This window comes from Salvelinus namaycush, chromosome 28 (assembly GCF_016432855.1).
Source record: "Salvelinus namaycush isolate Seneca chromosome 28, SaNama_1.0, whole genome shotgun sequence".
NCBI classification, from domain to species: domain Eukaryota; kingdom Metazoa; phylum Chordata; class Actinopteri; order Salmoniformes; family Salmonidae; genus Salvelinus; species Salvelinus namaycush.
The window spans coordinates 33779810-33799860 of NC_052334.1; the positions used below are offsets into that span (position 1 = coordinate 33779810).

At 43.2% G+C, this 20051-nt stretch overlaps 2 protein-coding genes across 3 annotated transcripts; both read right to left on the reverse strand.

Moving 5' to 3' along the window:
• Positions 1 to 210: 210 nt before the first annotated feature.
• On the reverse strand, positions 211 to 5746 carry LOC120023334 (keratinocyte-associated protein 3-like). Its single transcript, XM_038967349.1, has 6 exons — positions 5725 to 5746; positions 2654 to 2838; positions 2497 to 2556; positions 1612 to 1809; positions 1316 to 1450; positions 211 to 288 (listed from the first exon to the last, which is right to left on the reverse strand). The coding sequence occupies exons 1-6, from the start codon at positions 5744 to 5746 to the stop codon at positions 211 to 213; spliced, it is 678 nt and encodes a 225-aa protein (XP_038823277.1).
• A 6994-nt stretch (positions 5747 to 12740) lies between these two features.
• LOC120023393 (nuclear receptor-binding protein-like) lies at positions 12741 to 19691 on the reverse strand. 2 transcript variants are annotated; one of them, XM_038967401.1, is made up of 18 exons: positions 19551 to 19691; positions 18497 to 18809; positions 18292 to 18414; positions 17997 to 18101; positions 17752 to 17841; positions 17576 to 17616; positions 17199 to 17293; positions 16854 to 16937; positions 16681 to 16739; positions 16416 to 16514; positions 16184 to 16316; positions 15957 to 16047; positions 15807 to 15857; positions 15243 to 15378; positions 15075 to 15128; positions 14891 to 14954; positions 13600 to 13655; positions 12741 to 13236 (listed from the first exon to the last, which is right to left on the reverse strand). In XM_038967401.1, exons 2-18 carry the CDS (start codon positions 18695 to 18697, stop codon positions 13141 to 13143), a joined length of 1578 nt encoding a protein of 525 aa, XP_038823329.1. In that variant the 5' UTR covers positions 18698 to 18809; positions 19551 to 19691; the 3' UTR covers positions 12741 to 13140. The 2 variants fall into 2 exon arrangements, with proteins under 2 accessions (XP_038823329.1, XP_038823330.1); XM_038967402.1 differs by lacking the exon at positions 14891 to 14954 and having other exon boundaries at positions 13119 to 13236.
• Positions 19692 to 20051: the final 360 nt, after the last annotated feature.

Consider the following 20051-nt stretch of genomic DNA (forward strand, 5'->3'; position numbering starts at 1 on the left):
AAGAAGCCTAATTATGAACCCATGTATGGATGTGAAAATATTAGCATTTATATTAATTCATGTATTATGTTTGTAAAATGTGAAAAAAACTTGTATAAAGATTATTTTAAAACAAAAAAAAATAGAAACGGAGAAAGGGCTAGGGGAAGGCTCAGGGAAGGGTCAAACACCGGTGGACTGATCCCTCACCTCCCTGACTGTGACAGTCCTCTATCCAATCAGGCTTTGGCCTTGGGGTGAGTACTCTGGATCTGCTGCTGCCCTATTGGTCAGAGCCTCTTCCTCCAGCTGGCACAGAGAAAAGAGACAGGTGAGATGGGGATTCGTGGATAGTGTGTGTGTATTCGGAATGTATTTAGACCCCTTCCCCTTTTCCACATGTTGTTAAGTTACAGCCTTGTTCTAAAATTGATTAAATATTTTTTGCCCCTCAACCTACACACAATACCCCATAATGACGATGCAAAAATGTATTACAAATAAAAAATAGAAATACCTTATTTACATAAGTATTCAGACCCTCTGCTATGAGACTCGAAATTGAGTTCAGGTGCATCCTGTTTCCATTAATTATCCTTGAGATGTTTCTACAACTTTTTTGGAGTTCACCTGTGGTAAATTCAATTGATTGGACATGATTTGGAAAGGCACACCTGTCTATATAACGTCCCACAGTTGACAGTGCATGTCAGAGCAAAAACCAAGCCATGAGGTCGAAGGAATTGTCCAGAGAGCTCTGAGACAGGATTGTGTCGAGGCACAGATCTGGGGAAGGGTACAAAAACATTTCTGCAGCATTGAAGGTTCCCAAGAACACAGTGGCCTCCATCATTCTTAAATGGAAGAAGTTTGGAACCACCAAGACTCTTTTCACCGCCCGGCCAAACTGAACAATCAGGGGTTCCTCTGTGGAGATGGGAGAACCTTCCAGAAGGACAACCATTTCTGCAGCACTCCACCAATCAGGCCTTTATGGTAGAGTGGCCAGATGGAAGCCACTCCTCAGTAACAGGCACATGACAGCCCGATTGGATTTTTCCCAAAAGGCACCTAAAGGATGCTCAGACCATGAGAAACAAGATTATCTGGTCTGATGAAACCAAGATTGAACTCTTTGGCCTGAATGCCAAGCATATAAATATGCAAAACGAAACAACTGTTTTTTCTTTGTCATTATGGGGTATTGTGTGTAGATTGATGAGGGGGGAAAAACAACAATTTAATACATTTTAGAACAACGCTGTAACGTAAGAAAATGTGGAAAAAGTCAAGGGGTCTGAATACTTTCCAAATGCACTGTATGTGTGTGTTTTACCTGTTCTTTGAGGTATGCGTGTGCGCAGGGTCCTAGACCCCTCAGTACCAGTCCCACTACGAAGCACCAGATGGACAGTCCTGTTTCCAGTCCTGCCAGCAGAACACATGGGAACCACAGAGACAGGGTAGTGTCCTGAAGAGAGAGATAAGTAGAGGTAGAGAGAGAGAGAGAGAGAGAGAGAGAGAGATACTTAATACATAAGTATATTGGTGTGGTGTCAAAGGGGCAGAGAGAGAGTGGTAGAGAGAGAGTGGTGTAGAGAGAGTGGTAGAGAGAGAGTGGTAGAGACGTACATATATCCGTGTGGTGTCGAAGGGGCAGTCTGCATTGACTGGCGAGCGGGCATTGATTGGCTGGTCAGTGAAGTTGCAGCCCATCATGAGGCCCCGCCCCTCATTGGTAATTGTGAGGCTAATAGCCAATAGGAGCCCGACGCCGCAGGCCGCAGAGAGTAGGGCATTCAGGAAGGAACTAATCAGAAGACCTATGTGCTGGAGTTGGGGGAGAGAAGGAGAGGAGAGAGAGCAAGAGGAGGGGGCATAGGCAGAGAAGAAAGGAGGGAAAGAGGGGTAAAGTCAAGTTTAGTTTATTAGCATCCCCATTAGCTACTGCACATGCAGCAGCTACTCTTCCTGAGGTCCACATAAAAAGTACAAATACATGTACAGAACAGTTATAGACAAGGACATTAAATAATATTTTTATTACATAAAACAAATATATATAATAGAGTTATATTGCAAAGACACCAAGAGACAACAAAAATACTATTTACACACTATTCAAATATACATATTCATACATACAGTTAAATTAGATCTTTAGAAGAGGAGAGGCCCTGTAATACACATTTTTTTGTGTGTGTGTTTTTTTAAGCTACACTTGCTTTTTGCCTGAGTGCTTTTTTGGTGCAGAGCATTCCACGGTAACATGTCTCTATACATAACTGAGCGACACATTAAATCTGTTTTTGGTTTGGGTACAGTGAAGAAACCCCTGGGGGTGTATCTGGTGGGGTATGTCTGTCTGTTTGAAGTGTATGTGGTTAGGCATTTTCAACACACAAATATTTCTTAAAAAGACTAGAAGTAGTAGTCAAGGGAGATCAGTGGGGTGATTGTTGCAGACTTAAAGGCTTACAAATGATATGTTATTGTTATGGATGGTGATGGTCTTACCAGTTTCCAAACGGGCAGATTTCTTGACACCAATATGGCAATGATTCCTGTTGCAATGCTCTGAAAATGGAAAGACAAACGTACGTTTTTTAAATCTATAACATCACCTGTTATTAGTTATTACTACAGTAACCCATAATATAGTTCTCTGACTGACCAGCAATCCAGAAGTGACAGAGATGATGTTGGCTGCTGTGAACTCGGTGGTGATCTGGTCGTTGGGTTTGGAGATGTGACGCAAGATGCTGCCGTGGACGATGGCTCCCAGGATGAAGTTGATGTGGCCCACTAGGATCAGTGTAAACCCCTTCTTCATCAGCCACCCCGGACCCTTCTCCTTATCTGACACACAGACACGTTGGTGATTGTACACAACACACATAGTTTAATAGCGTACACAGTAAACGCCATGGAGAATGACAGAGTTAACATACAAAAGTCAGCAAGCCTCTCCAACTTCGACTTATTTGTTGAGAAACGTTCACAATACTGAAGACAGTATAGCCTACTGAATGTGTCACTCTAGACTCTGCATCTGAAACGTTAGAGCAAGTGTTCAAAGCATTAGTAGTAGATTATCAGTTTACTTTCGAAATACGCAAACGAACACCTGTGCAGGGCAGGCTAGACAGAATGGTATCCCAAGATGTACTCTTAAGGAGCCTACCGTAACGTTATTCCTCATGGTCGAAGGACTATGTATGTTATTTTCAGAGGTAGACTGGTTCTGGCAGCCAAAACAGCCAAATACTCCATCTAAACACAAATCTATTCTCAATTGCGATATGTTTCTAGAAACATAAAGCCCTTTACATTCATATCAGATCAAAATAATTTCACAAATGCAAAATTAACACTTACTGTACACTATTTTAACTGGCTTTATCACAGTTGCAGCCGACAGAATTTTTCAGTGACAACACGTTTCTGGCGGCCTTCTTCTATTACCCACAGGTTTTTGGAGCATGCTAGATAGCTAATTAGTACTGTCGTACATCTGTCTTCCGCAAGCACACGCTGTAACATGGAGATACGGCCGTGTGGGAAAACTAACCCTATAAAAGGTGTGTATCAATTATTTCTCGCTGATATGAAAGACAAGGTCCTCATGCTTCCAAAAGCGTAATGGACGTTAATGCTCAGACAGAGCTCGGGGCTCTTAACAAAAATCCCGCCGTACAGAAGACGCCTTTGTCTAATGACTCTACAGTGCCTTCTGAACATATTCACACCCATTTCCTTTCCACATTTTGTTGTGTTACAGCCTGAATTTAAATTGAGATTTTGTGTCACTGGCCTACACACAATACCCCATAATGTCAAAGTGGAATTATGTTAAAAAATACATTTAAAAAATCTAGATGAACAGCTGAAATGTCTTTGGTCAATAAGTATTCAACCACTTTGTTATGTGAAGCCTAAATAAGTACAGGAGTAAAAATCTGCCTAACAAGTCAAATAATACGTTGCAGGGACTCACTCTGTGTGCAATAATAGAGTTTAACATGATTTTCGAATGACTACCTCTTCTCTGTACCCCCCACACACAGATAATTGTAAGGTCCCTCAGTCAAGCAGTGAATTTCAAACACAGATTCAACCACAAAGACCAGCCAGGTTTTCCAATGCCTCACAAAGAAGGGAACCTATTGGTAGATGTGTAAAAAACAAAGCAGACATTAAATATCCCTTTGAGCATGGTGAAGTTATTAATACACCAAGTCACTACAAAGACACAGGCGTCCTTCCTAACTCAGTTGCCGGAGAGGAAGGAAACCGCTCAGGGATTTCACCATGAGGCCAATGGTGACTTTCAAACAGTTACAGAGTTTAATGGCTGTGAAAGGAGAAAACTGAGGATGGATCAACAACATTATAGTTACTCCACAATACTAACCTAAATGACAGAGTGAAAAGAAGGAAGCTTGTACAGAACATACATTTTCCAAAACATGTATCCCGTGGCAAAGCAATTCACTTTTTTTCTTGAATACAAGGTGTTATTATGTTTGGGGAAAATTCAATACAAAACATTACTGAGTACCACTCTCCATATTTTCAAGCATAGTGGTGGCTGCATCATGTTAGGGGGCTCCCGAGTTGCACATCTGTCTAAGGCACTGCATCTCAGTGCTTGAGGTGTCACTACAGACACCCTGGTTCGATTCCAGGCTGTATATCACAACCGGCCGTGATTGGGAGTCCCATAGGGCGGCGCACAATTGGCCCAGAGTCGTCTGGGTTTGGCCGGTGTAGGCCGTCATTGTAAATAAGAATTTGTTCATAACTGACTTGCCTAGTTAAATAAAGGTTAAAATAAATTTAAAATTATAATGTAAACAACAAAAAAAGGGGTATGCTTGTAATCGTTAGAGACTGGGAAGTTTTTCAGGATAAAAAAAGAAACTGAATGCAGCTCAGCACAGGCAAAATCAGATGAAAACTTTGTTCAGTCTGCTTTCCACCAGACACAGGGAGAGGAATTCCCCTTTCAGCAGGACAATAACCTACAACACTAGGCCGAATCTATAAATCTAAGCCAAGACCTGAAAATTATTTTCTAGTAATGATCAAAAACCAATTTGACAGAGCTTGAAGAATTTAGAAAATAATAATGGCCAAATGTTGCACAATCCAGGTGTGAAATGCTCTTAGAGACTTACTCAGAAAGACTCACAGCTGTAATCGCTGCCAAAGGTGATTCTAACATGTATTGACTCACAGGGTTGAATACTTATCTGATCAAGATATAGTGTTGTATTTTTCATATATATATATTTTTTACAGATGTTAGAATTTTACTTCCACTTTACATTTCTGACTATTTTGTGTAGATCGTTGATCATTAAAAAACATTTTTTTAATTAATTTTAATCCCATTTTGTCACACAACAAAATGTGAAAAAAGTCAAAGGGTGTGAATACTTTCTGAAGGCACTGTATGCGCAATGTAATGGAGCTGAGACTCAAGACAAAGGGCTTTCTAATCGGGTGACAGAATGGTTGCCTTGCCAAAGTGAAAACAAGAATTTACCTGTGCACATCAAAGGTAGCTTTCTCCGGTACAAAAAAAGTTATCTAAAGTTCACTTACCGAAACCACACATACTGTTGCAGTATATTTGTCAAGATATAGGCTATTTCTTGGAGGATAACAGACAGGCCTACGTCTTTTTTTTGTATTTTCATTAAAAAGTTCCTCCGGAGTTGGAGACGTCAGGGGCTTTACCTGTCAAGCGGAAGCTGGGCATTCACGGGAGGACAAAGGTTAGTTTTTGTATGCAAATTAGATTAGGGTTGGTGAATGGGTTACGTTTTATCTCAATCTCAGTGTGTGTGTGAAGTGGTTGGGGGTAAAAGAGTCAGCTAGATGTCTGTATGTGTGTATCAAATAAAATAGTATTGGTCGGTTACACATATTTTGCAGATGTTATCGGAAATGCTTGTGTTCCTAGCTCCAACAGTGCAGTAATACCTAACAATACACACAAATCCGAAAAAATATTAATAATTATATTAATATTAAAACGAGCAATGTCAGAGTCCAGAATATAAATATCTGTAGCCTATATAATTGTGTGTATAGACATTATGGACAGTATAGAAAAGGTGTGTATCTAAGATGAGCCTTGACTAGAATACGGTATATACATATGAAGTGGGTAAAACGCTATGTAAACATTATTAAAATGACCAGTATTCAATGACTATGTACATAGGGCAGTTCCCTAAACATCAGACTGTTACCATGGTTACTCCATGATATCAGTCTGAAAGAAGTCACTGTAAAAAAGATACAATAGTCTACAAGACAGAATGTTGAATAAAATTATATTTGAGGTAGCGGTTGGTCCTTTTGGTGGTAGGTGGAAATAGGGTATCCACAGGAAAGTGTTGTTCACCCTACTTTTTGAGGGCTGGTAGGTTCTGTCACTTGTATTTTCAATCTCTTGACTTATTGCACGATGCACAATATGTAAACAATAGCCGAACATAACCAAAGTAGTTGACCAAAGCTTGTTTCCTCGCTATCAGCTGGACGTTTTTGCCATTTGGGCTGTGGATCAATTAGGCTTGGCCATACTGTGCAAGTGTTAAGTTCGATTTTGCGTCAGTATTGAAAATAAAAAACAGAAGTACAAAACAAAAAGGTTCTTAACACTACTCTGTAGATATTTTGGCTACATTTTCAAACAGCAGAAGGACAAACTGCACAGATAACTGCTAGAGCAAATTTAAATGTAATTTTATTCAACATTCTGGCTTATAAGGAACATTTACACAATTTTGCACACAAATGTCTCAGGCTGTATATACCAATTAATTGTGTTTTATAGCCTGATTAATCAGACTAATAGGGCAGCAGTCTCTAAGGTGCCGGGTTGAGTACCGGGTGGTAGCCGGCTAGTAACAATGACTAAAGTTCATGGCAGGATACTGGTCGGTAGCCGGCTAGTGGTGACTATTTAACAGTCTGATGGCCTGGAGATAGAAAAACAGCTTCTATCTCTCGGTCCCAGCTTTGATGCACCTGTACGGTCTCTGCGGGGCCAAGCCACATTTCTTCAGCCTCCTGAGATTGAAGAGGCACTGTTGCGCCTTCTTCGCCAGTGTCTGTGGGGATGGATAATTTCATGTTTTGTGCACGCTGAGGAACTTGAAGCTTTTCCACCGTCTCCACTGCGGCCCTGTCGATGAGGGTGTGCACCCTCTGCTACAGTATCTCCTGAAATCCACGATCAGCTCCTTCGTTTGGTCAACATTGAGGATATTTTCCTGTCTACAGGGCAGTGTCTCTTCATCGTAGGTAATTCAGGCCTACCACAGTTGTCTTCTGCAAACTTGAATTGAGTTGGATACGTGCATGGCACGCAGTCATGGGTGAACAGGGAGTGTATGTGTATTGGTAGAGGGATACATTTGTTACTGTACTACAATTTGCCTTTCACATTTCAAAAATACATTCTTAAATTGTAATTGACTACGACACTATTACTATTCCACTGAGTATGCTCTGTGTGTACACAGGAGTTAGGCATGCGGCTGCATTTTTGGCGAGGATTATAGACTTTCACACCAGGACAACAGCTGTCATAAGGTGAGAGTAAACCACAGACTAGGTGGAGATATTCACCGAGCTACTGTTAGCAGTGTCTGTTAAAACATCCCAGTTGAAAGTAGATTCAGGAACTAATGACTGAGACATTTAGGGAGAGGTGGTGCCTACATATTTAATCATACAGAATACCAAACAATTTAATAAAGAAACATGAACGAATCATACATTGCAAAGGCTCTCAGACAACTGTCAGAAGGCACACATACGCACGCACACTACTACCACAAACCCAATCACTATACTCACCAGCCCACTTATTTCTCAATCACTAAACACGCTGCCCAAGTGCTCCTCAAAGTAAAAGATACAGTATAAAGAAAAATGCAGATTGTGAATACAGTAACTGTAAAACAAATGTTATGATTGAGGTTGGATCTAGTTGAGGGCTTTGCTGTTGCAGTTTTTCCAGACAGATTGTCACAGTGGACAGAAACATTTCTGCATACCAGACATGTGATCCGCTGTAGTTTGGACTGCTTAGCTTGTTGCCGTTCTTCCAGCGAATAATCCAGCTTTGGGGAAAGAGGCTGTTGAGTACACTTAAAAGCAAGTGCATCATTCTGTAACTTGGGTTGCGTTTAGGAGGGTGCAACGTACTGAACACTGCAGATAGAAAAGCAATGAAGACAGCTAACAGGATTCATAGGTGTGACAGTTCTACACAGTGCCTTCAGAAAGTACTCAGACCCCTTGATTTTTTCCACATTGTTATGTTACAGCCTTCTAAAATGGATTAAATACAAAAGTTTCCTCAGCAATCCACACACAATGACAGAGGGAAAACATGTTTGATTATTTTGCACATTTATTAAAAACAAAAATACCTTAACATAAGTATTCAGAACCTTTATCATGAGACTCGAAATTGAACTCAGGTTTATCCTGTTTTCATTGAACATTCTTTGAGATGTTTCTACACCTCGATTAGAGTCCACCTGTGATAAATTCAATTGATTGGACATGTTTTGGAAAGACACACACCTGTCTATAAGGTCCCACAGTTGACAGTGCATGTCAGAGCAGAAGTCGAAGGAATTGTCTGTAGAGCTCCGAGACAGGATTGTGTCGAGGCACAGCTCTGGGGAAGGGTACCAACAAAAATTCTGCAGCATTGAAGGTCCAAGAAAACAGGGGCCTGCATCATTCTTAAATGGAAGAAGTTTAGAACCCCCAAGACTCTTCCTAGAGCTGGCTGCCCAGACAAACTGAGCAATCAGGGCATTGGTCAGGGAGGTGACCAAGAACCAATGGTCACTCTGACAGAGCTCCTCTGTGGAGATGGTTGTCCTTCTGGAAGGTTCTCCCATCTCTGCAGCACTCCACCAATCAGGCCTTTGTGGTAGTGCCCAGACAGAAGCCACTCCTCAGTAAAAGGCACATGACAGCCCACTTGGAGTTTGCCAAAAGGCACCTAAAGGACTCAGACCATGAGAAACAAGATTCTCTGGTCTGATGAAACCAAGATTGAACTCTTTGGCCTGAATGCAAAGCGTCACTTCTGGAAGAAACCTGGCACCATCCCTACGGTGAAGCATGTTGGTGGCAGCAGCATGCTGTGGGGATGTTTTTCAGCGGCATGACAGAGTAGTCAGGATCGAGGCAAAAGATGAATGGAGCAAAGAACAGAGATTATTGATGAAAACCTGCTCCAGAGCACTCAGGAACTCCGACTGGGGCAACGGTTCACCTTCCAACAGAACAACGACCCTAATCACACAGTCAAGACAACGCAGGAGTGGCTTCGGGACAAGTCTCTGAATGTCCTTGAGTGGCCCAGGCTGAGCCCGGACTTGAACCGAATCAAACATCTCTGGAGAGACCTGAAAATAGCTGTGCAGCAACGCTCCCTATCCAACCTGACAGAGCTCGAGAGGATCTGCAAAGAAGAATGTGAGAAACTCCCCAAATAAAGGTGTGCCAAGCTTGTAGTTTCATACCCAAGAAGACTCGAGGCTGTAATCACTGCCAAAGGTGCTTCAACAAAGAACTGAGTAAAGGATCTGAATATTTATGTAAATGTGATTTTTTTTTTTGTATAAATTTGCAAAAATGTCTAAACCTTTTTGCTTCGTCATTATGGGATATTGTGTGTAGATTGACAAGAAAAAAAACATCTAATGAATTTTAGAATAAGGCTGTAAGGTAACAAAAAGTCAAGCGGTCTGAATACTTTCCGAAGTCAAAATTCCACAACGTTGTGCCCTACTGAACCTGATCATGGTTACCTAACTGTTTCTGCACCCAACAGCACTAGCGTTGCCAAGACATAAACAGCTTAGTTAAAGCAGTACGAGTTAGACAGCCAGGCCATTAGATTAACTGTTTGTCCACTCATATTCTCATTTCATATTTGGACTTCAACTCCTCTTTGGGTTGTACAGTAAAGTAAATCATTACCTGTTCACAAAAAAAACAAAATCTAAATTGCCAGAATATTCAAAGGAAACCATTAAATTATCCAGATTAAGTACAGTATAAGTTAAAAATATATATTTAACAGACTATATAAAGTTGTGTTAGCCAATCAGAGGCATGAATACGGTGATCACCGATCAGCCGCCTTAACTACAGCTCCAGCCATTGGACATCTCCTGTAAATCTGATTTGATTGACAGGCAGTAAATCCCATCCCTCCCAGACTATTGGCTCAGACTCCATGGGGGTGTGGCTCCATCAGTTAAGACCACAGTAAACATTTCAGTTTGTTAAAAAGTGAAGATATGACACATTTGTAACATTAATACTCTACACTCCCCCTACCCCACTCATACATGTATATAAGGCTCACTTATAGCATTCAGAAAGAGAGCGAAGTTCACCGCAGACATTAATGCATAGCCGTAGTGACCACACAGAAGCAGAGAACTTCAAGGCGGAGAGCAAGTGTACTTGTATACAGCCACAAAAAAGGCTAATGGCAAAGACATTAAATGCATTTCTAAAGCACAAACAAGTAATACTGACATGTGATAACTGTTGGCTTCCTTCCCAAAACAAGTTGCTACTATAAATAGAAAAGTAAACAGAGGGGGGACTGACTCGGGCAGCCCCGTAAGGCTATATGGTCCCCCATAGATGAAAGCCTTATTCACACTGCAGACAGAGCTGCAATGTTACTTTTTGGGCGACCCGACCAAATTCACATTCATTCTCATTGAAATTGATCCATGCTTTTGTCACTTCTAGATTAGACGACTGCCATGCTCTACTTTCCGGCTACCCGGATAAAGCACTAAATAAACTTCAGTTAGTGCTAAACGCGACTGCTAGAATCTCAACCAAAAAACATGATCATATTACTCCAGTGCTAGCCTCTCTACACTGGCTTCTTGTTAAGATTAGGTATGATTAAGGTTTTACTGCTAACCTACAAAGCATTACATGGGCTTGCTTGTACCTATCTTTCCAATTTGGTCCTACCTACACGTACGCTACGGTCACAAGACGCAGGCCTCCTTACAGTCCCTAGAATTTCTAAGCAAACAGCTGGAAGCAGGGCTTTCTCCTATAGAGCTCCATTTTTATGGAACGGTCTGCCTACCCATGTGAGAGACGCAGACTCGGTCTCGACCTTTAAGTCTGAATTGAAGACTCATCTCTTCAGTAGGTCCTATGATTGAGTGTAGTCTGGCCCAGGGGTGTGAAGGTGAACGGAAAGGCACTGGCCCAATGAACCGCTCTTGCTGTCTCTGCCTGGCCAGTTCCCCTCTCTCCACTGGGATTCTCTGCCTCAAACCCTATTACAGGGGCTGAGTCACTGGCTTACTGGTGCTCTTCCATTCCGTCCCTAGGAGGGGTGCAACACTTGAGTGGGTTGAGTCACTGACGTGATCTTCCTGTCCGGGTTGCCCCCCCCCCGGGTTCGTGCCGAGGGGGAGATCTTCGTGGGCTATACTCGGCCCTGTCTCAGGATAGTAAGTTGGTGGTTGTGGGGGCTGTGCTTTGGCAAAGTGGGTGGGGTTATATCCTGCCTGTTTGGCCCTGTCTGGGGGTATCGTCGGACGGGGCCAGCGTCTCCCGGCCCCTCCCGTCTCAGCCTCCAGTATTTATGCTGCAATAGTTTGTGTCGGGGGGCTAGGGTCTGTTATATCTGGAGTATTTCTCCTGTCTTATCCGATGTTCAGTGTGAATTTAAGTATGCTCCCTCTAAGCCCTAGGACCATGCCTCAGGACTACCTGGCCTGATGACGTCTTGCTGTCTCAAGTACACCTGGTCATGCTGCTGCTCCAGTTTCAACTGTTCTACCTGCGGCTATTGAACCCTGACCTGTTCACCGGACGGCTACCTTGTCCTAGACCTGGCGTTTTAAACTCTCTAGAGTCCGCAGGAGCGGTAGAGATACTCTCAATGATCGGCTATGAAAAGCCAACTGACATTTACTCCTGAGGTGCTGACCTGTTGCACCATCTACAACCACTGTGATTATTATAATTATTTGACCCTGCTGGTCATCTATGAACATCTTGGCCATGTTCTGTTATAATCTCCACCCGGCACAGCCAGAAGAGGACTGGCCATCCCTCAGCCTGGTTCCTCTCTAGGTTTCTTCCTACGTTCTGGCCTTTCTAGGGAGTTTTTCCTAACCACCGTGCTTCTACACTTGCATTGCTTGCTGTTTGGGGTTTAAGGCTGATGAGCACGTTGTGACATCAGCTGATGTAAGAAGGGCTTTATAAATACATTTGATTGAAATCAAGTCTAAGCGGTAGGGTAGATCTGTTTCCGTTTTAGCACCTTACTTTCAGTTTTGTACACTAGCTTCAAACACAATCTTGTTGGTTATGTAAAAGATCATTCCAAGTGGTTTAGATGGGACAATTATTCCCTACAGTATACTTGCTCGTTTTCTCACAAACTGAAATTAAGCAAACTATTTGAATTTTAGCAACCAGGAAATGGTCTGGCGATTGCTGCATAGCGCATCTTTAATGCTAAAATCTGTTTTGGTTTTTAACTTTCCAAACAAAAAGTTAAGTGACCAAATCAGATGCGTGGGTGTTCAGACAGCAGTCATTTGCTGACATGGCTACACTAGTTGTCATTAACGACGGGGGTGTGGTGTAAGCTGATTGGTGGTGGTGCTCCCTATCACTTATGTAGTTAGCTAAGGTGACAATGCCTGGCATAGACATTTCCCAGTTGCTTTAAATGTTCAAAATCAGAGTTAAGAAACACCTTTAAAGCATCAAAAGGATGAGATGACCGAACTTCCAAAATAAGTGCTTTTTTGGCTAGCCACAGCAATCAACTAGCTAGCGGTTTAGCTCTCTAGCACACTCAATCGTTTGTAAACAACAAAAGCTAGTTAGCTACCACATGTTCTTGTCAAACTGTCAGAGAAGCTATGAAGCAACAACATAAACCAAATAACAGTAAAAACCACTTGAGGGAAAATAAATCAGATTCGACTGTTCAGACAAGTCGCACGGCCAGAAATTAGATTTGTATCTGATTTCAAACCACCTACGGAGGTGCCTGTAGAGGCGTATATAGAGGTACTGGAGTTGAGGTCCGTGGTGATCCTGTTATGAGGACACAGTGACAGGGTTGAGGGAATCGTTCCTGCTGAAGAACTTGGTGAAGGCCTCTTCTAGTACAGTGGCCATCCTGCTTTGGTCCACCTGTAAGGACAATCAATCACATTACGTATAGAGGGAGCGCACACAGAAGAGTCAAGAGCTGGAGGGGGTGGAAGATATTATGTACGCCGTTCTCCAGAGCTATAGGTACATAGTGGGAGAATCTAAAAAAATAAAAGACAGCCCTATCTGTAGTAGAGTAGAGAGCAGGAGCTGCAATCTGACATTTGCGCACACTGCCTGTGATTGACCCCTATAAACACACACAATCAGAGCTAGAGCGGGACGCTCATCATGGACACTAATCCACTCTCACTGCCTCTCCTCTGCCATATACAACACTTACACCGCTCTACCACAGAACACCTACACAAACTTTGTCTCTCTCAAAAGACACACACTTACCTCGCTGATAAAGCCCAGTTGGACCAGCTCAACAGCCAGTTCCTTTACATTCTCATCTGGAACAGAAACCGTAAGGTCAGTGTTAGTACACATACAGGTTTGTTCCTACGCAATCTTAAGCACAATATTAAATGTGGTAGAAACCCAACAGGCTTACAATGGACTTTTGTCTGATTTAACCTCCCCATCTCTATGATAGGAGCAGCTTCAGTATTGATGGGAGGTATGACGTGGGAAGACGGGTAGTTAAGGATTATGCATGGGTGAGGGTATGCGTTTCTGTACGTGCAGGCAAATCTCTGGGCTTATATCTGTATTCATTTGTATGCCCTGCAGGGTGCATCAGTGCCACAGCCCTCCCCAGAGACGGAGCAGCTGCCAGCAACAGACACACACGCCTGACATTCTCAACACGCGAGCATGCAACACTAGACACGCCTGTCATGTGTGTGTGTGAGGGGCAGGGTAATACAAACACACCTTCCTGGCTATGGGAAGACTAATGTTCAACGTAGATGCCCAACTTAGACCTGTATTCCCTATGGGGTACACTATAATACTGTGTTTGTAATGTCTAAGGATCCCTAATATGGCCTTTCGTGCATTATCCCCCACCCAATTCCACCGTATCTGCACTCTAGATCCACTGGTATCTCACATACAAGGCGCACACACACACAAACTGTCTGATCATGTCAGCGATGAGTGCAATGGAAGCAGCCCCAACGACGTGGATGAGGCTGGGGTTACCGTACACTAGGGCAGGGCCAGTGTCTGGAGTTAAAGACAAAACACACCCAGACAGGCTTCGTGGCCAAAGTCCTGCCATTCCCAGACAACATACACAACAAGCTGGGTCAGACAAGAGCTGATAGGGTTACAACTCAAATCCCTTCCCTTGTGAAACCTGACATTGTTTAAAGGAACGCTGTGTGGCGTTATCTTACCCAAACACCTGTCTATAACAGTTTGAGACTGGCTGCATAGTTTGATCGAGACTTGTGGTCTGTCTGGCCTGTGCACCTGTGTTCCATTCGTCATTAGGAGAGGACAGTCCAGTAAGACTTGATCCTATTGGCCCCCTTGGGAGCAGTATAGTGGCTGCAAATTGTCATGTTATTTTTATAGAAGTCCTAAGGGTCCAAGCACTGTCTAATAAAAACACACTGGGTTAGCAAATAGCTTAGATCCCAGAATGCATTCTGTATCCCTTTAACTGAACATACGCTTTGATCTCCAGCCCTTGCCTGCCCAGCTCAATGACATGTCTTTTTGTTTCTGTTGTTCTTACTGGGTAACAAGTCACAGCTTAAGTGTCTGTTCAGTTTGTCCTCCAGCTTCAACAGTAGTGTCAGCTGTGGAGGGAGGAGGAGGAGGAGATGGTTACACATTCAGAGACTGGCCTCTAGAACGTGCTTGTCGACGTCATCTAACTTTATCACTGAACTGAAAACGATGAGATTAAAGCTACTTACATGATGTTTTGCACCCTCCTCCACTGGCTCAATATTACACTGCATCTGAACAACCTGCAGAAGGTGAGAAATATAGGTGTTCAGAAAGGTGTCCAACAAATAAAATATTGCTATTGTGAAGTAATTGACAGGCTAGATACGCTCTTCCCGTTCTCTACTCTCCCTCACCTTGCGTGTCTCCAGTTCCGAAGGTTCTGGTGTAGGGGATTTTACAGAGGGGGTGACAATGGGGGATTTGACGGGGGACTGCTGGGGCTGCTGGCGAGAGGGCAGACCGAATGCTGTCAGAGGGTAGATACCATTCCTGTTAGGGAGGGATGGAAGAGGGGTTACATTCATTTCATGATGGCACAGGTAAATTATACACGTTATTAAGGTTAAAGTGTAGACCCACGATGGTCAAAGCCTTACGTCAAAACTCTGGGCGCAAATCTTGAGAATTTGCAGGTATTCTCATACATTTTCCCACACAGATTTGAGCATTTTACTTCAACAAAAAGTATGAACAGGGGAAGGTCTGGAGAAACACCTTATATTTCAGATGTTGGCAAAGCACAATAATAGTCAAATGCTAAATACTGCCACACCAGATATTGCATTAAAAGATGCTTCTCTAATAAAGTAGTAACTAGAAAGAGCCATCTGGTTCAGCTACACCCTCTAGTGGTGGAAATATGTCATAGGCTGGACAGCTTCCTGGTCCTGTTCAGTAGCTGATGGCGAGTTCCTTACCTCACATCCTCCAGGAACTTATCCAGCTCCAGGGCAGGAAACTGAGACAGCCTGATGAGAGAAAAACAAGATCAGCACAGGACTCTGAAGAAAATACCATGTTCTAAAGCTTACTCAGCTGAAGATAGAGGCACCAACAGTTTAACTTACTTGAGCTGCACACCCTCCTTTATCTCAGCGATGATGAGGTTGGGGTCCATGTTCTTTGTGATCTCCTCTAAGGCATTCTCAGGGATCATATCTGAGAGAGGTATGGAGAAGATACTCAAGCTGGTGGCTGACAATGCAGCGTATGTTTGTGTGTGAGAATGAGTGAGCGTGTGTTTGCGCGTGAAGACTCAATCTGGTGGCGAAGTGTTTGTGTGCGAGAGACTCACGCTGGTGGCTGACGATGCAGTGTGCAGCTAGCAGCTTCAACAGGGGCACCTCAAACAGAGCCTGGTGGAACAGCAGCTCTCTGGCTGTAGGCCTCTTAAACGGGTCAGCCTCCAGACACTTCTGAATAAACTCCTGCAGGGCGCACACACACGGGTATCACACACCAACAATATTACACCCCCCCCCTCCATAATAGTACACACACACAACCATAATATTACACACTCTTACCCTCTGCAGTGGGTCTTCCAGTGACTGTATGGCATTGTTGATGGCCTCCTGAGAGACGTAGGAAGATTCTCCATTCCCCTGGATCTCCAACACTGCCATCTATACAACAGACACACACACACACAATGATATCACCACCATCCACCCAACACAAGCCTCAGCGCAGCAGAGATCAAATAAACCCGATACGTGGATGACGTCAAGTTCTGACACACGGAGATGACATCAATCTTAAATGCATTTCGACTTTAGAGTGCCAGCTCACCTCCAGGGCACACATCCCAAAGGAATAGATATCCACTGCAGTGGTGACATCTGCAACAGCTACAGGGGTCAGGGAGAAGATAGAGAGAAGAGATGTGAGGCAATGGTTTAAGTGAAAGACATCTCCTGAGAAGATCCTATATTTGACCTATCCATGTCATTCTGAGCCTTTACCTCCATATTCAGGAGCGAAGAAGTGCAGGTTTTTCTGTTCCTCTCTGCAGGTCTTCACATGGTTGTTGATGGTGTCTGGAGCCACTGGGGGACAACAGACACTGGATTAGACAGTCAGTCTATTTGGCTGTGGTTAGACAGGCAGCCCAATTCTCCAATCACATCCGATCTTTCCACAGATTTTTTCCCAAGAGCTGATCTGATTGGTCAAAAGACCAATGAGTGAAAAAAAGATCAGAATTGAGCTGCCTGTAAACGCAGCCTTATAATCTTATAACCTGGAGCTAAACCCATACAGGGCTGGTGTGGTGCTGTTCACCCAGGTGTTTAGGACTGGAGCACTACCTGATCCTATCTTGATGAGTCCGTTGTGTTGGATGAAGATTGTGTCACAGGTCAGGTTACCGTGGATGATGGCCGGCTCACAGGAGTGGAGGTAACTAAGAGAGGCTCATCAGAGACCATAGGAGTTAGTCAACCCCAGTTGTTTTTGTCTGTCATAGTAAACCAGGTTTCTGTTCCGTAAGGCACCTCAACAAATTGCTTGTTCTTATTAGTTCAGTTGAGGTAGTACATCCATGTTTCATACAATTACAAAACATTTTGTTCTGTTTCGTGCCTACTGCACATGACCCTGATGACCTGTTTTGATTAAATATGGGGCCCTGTTATTAGTGTTGCAGCGATCACAGAGTTGGTCTGTATGAGTGAGAGAAACTGACCTGAGCGCTGAGAGGATCTGGGTGCACCATCTCTTACAGGCCTAAACAAACAAATTATACATTCTGTTACATGTAGACTAATGAATGTCTTATCTGCAAAGCTAAACATCCTTTGATTTGCAAATATCATAATACAATTTGCCCTGTCCACCAAGTCACCGATAACACAGTAGCACCTTTTCATTCATGGTCTTGTGGTTCTTCTTAGTCTTCTTCAGAAACTGTTTCAGACTTCCTGAGGACATGTACTCTGTGATGAAAATCACCTGAGGTGAAGACCGCAACAGAAGAATCATTGAAATGATGCGTTACATTGTTCCATCATTTCACTGACTCCTCACATTTAGTCCTGACTATAGCAACCAGACCATGTGATACAAACAAGGAAAGTCTTCCCTCTCATAAACGAGTCAGAACTCACCCTGGCACGGTTGATGTCATTGATGTCAGCCCAGTACTTGTGAAACTTGACAATGTTGAGATGCTCCAGCTGAATCAAGTTGTCAAACACAGACTTCACCTTCTCCTGTTCACAGAGGAATAGGGACAACATGAGGACAGCATTTAACTAAACAGTCTCCATAGAGATGGGGTCAACTGTTTGTGTCAGTGTTCAAGGCAAATTAAGATATGTGCTCTAATACAACGATAACTTCACTAGACAAGGACAGATAGACAAGGGGGAGATGTTGGTGTAGCAGACAGACATACTTTACCTCCTGCAGCTTAAAGTTTTTCCTCTCAGAGAACATGACCTCGTTCCAGACCACCTCCACCCCCTCCTCTGTGTCCATGGCCAGGTAGGCAGCGTCAATCCCTGGGACGTTCCGCTGGTTCACCTGGGGGGAGAAAACAGAGGCAGAAACATGGTTCACACTGTTGCAATAAGTTCATGGACAGTCCAATGTGTCTCCGTCTCACCTCCTCTCTGCGTTTCTGCCAGCGGCCGCAAGGGCTCTCCTCCAGGATCTCAGACTCGTCTTCGCTCTCATCCTCATCCTCGGTGGGGGTAGGGGGCCCCGACAAAGTTGTGGACACGGACGCAGGTCCCTGGCCACTGGGTGCCACTGGCTCTGCCTTGGCCTCCAGAGCCTGGCCGGGTTTACCGTCTTCCTCTGACATCACGATAAGCAGATTGTGCCTCTCTGGGGTTCAAAGGCCTTTCTCGCTCCCACTTTTGGAACTGTGGCAGCCGCACCCCCTTCCACTCACACACCCTGAGGACTATTAGGCACTGTTGGCAAAAGAGACACCATTATTATTTCTCTGAGTTTGGAGCACACTGCCAACTCATAGTTATCAATACTTTATCTGTACTATGAAATTAGGCAGTTTTTCTTATGAACTAATCTATTTTGCTAGGTCGGGACTGGCTACGTCACTTCAAGTCTATGGTTGCCAGTGAGGATTGCAAAGAAAGTCTCTGCCATAAATTGACTAGCATAACTGTAGAAAAGTAGCTTAGGCCTACTTACTACGCAGTTATGCGGTGGACTGACATTGTACAATAGCTGGCATTGTTAGTTATGTTTCACGTGTAACGTTAGCTAGCTAGTTAGATAGGTAACTAACTTTAGAAGCTAACGTTATTTAGCTAACCAAATGTACACCTCTCCCAAACTTAGGGCATTGAAGTTAGATAACTACCTATAACTTGCTAGCTAATTGACCAACTTTCACTTCGACAACGTTAAACAAAGTCATGTGGTCACAGCTAGCTAACAGCACGAACTCCGATAAGAACCAGTTAGCTAGCTGAAAACTGTAGTTAGCTAGCTAACGTTATCAAAGTCAGCTAGCCTAGTAAGATAGCCTAGTAAGATAATCAAACAGTTGATTAAGTTAAGAACTTATCTAGCTACAGTAATGTTAGCTAGCGCAACTCTTAACTAATAAACAAGTCAGCAATACCCCCATTTTGTTACCCAGTTATGCGCTATATTGCTAACAAACACGGTAAAGTTAAGCTACTTACTTGGAAGAAAGTAACATTTGTTGCTTGTAAATCCCCTCGCAGTGCGTAAATTACCTACTAGTAGTCGCTAGCTAGAATTGACAAGGACGCCATTCAAAATTTCAGAAGTACTTCAATAGAATGAGGGGATTCGATTATCTGGCCCGGGTCGCCCCGGCTAGAACCAGGTGAAAAGCGATTGCTTAATTTTGCAGCCGGGCTGCCTCCCGTATATGGGGTTTCAAGTGTAAACGTAGCAACTTTATATCAAAACGCACACTGATTTCTCTTACTTGCATAATGACTTGTCTTCATTTTCTACGGATACATTTGGAAATGTAGACCTTATAGTTTAAAATAAATAAAATAAAACACATCAATACTTGACATCTCAATATTTCACATGCCCATTTGACGAATGTCAACATTCTTCATTCCTCAATTGACATGTGAATGATTTAGACATTTTGTTTTCAAGTAAATGCATAAAGAAGTATTATAATAGTAAAATAAAATATATTC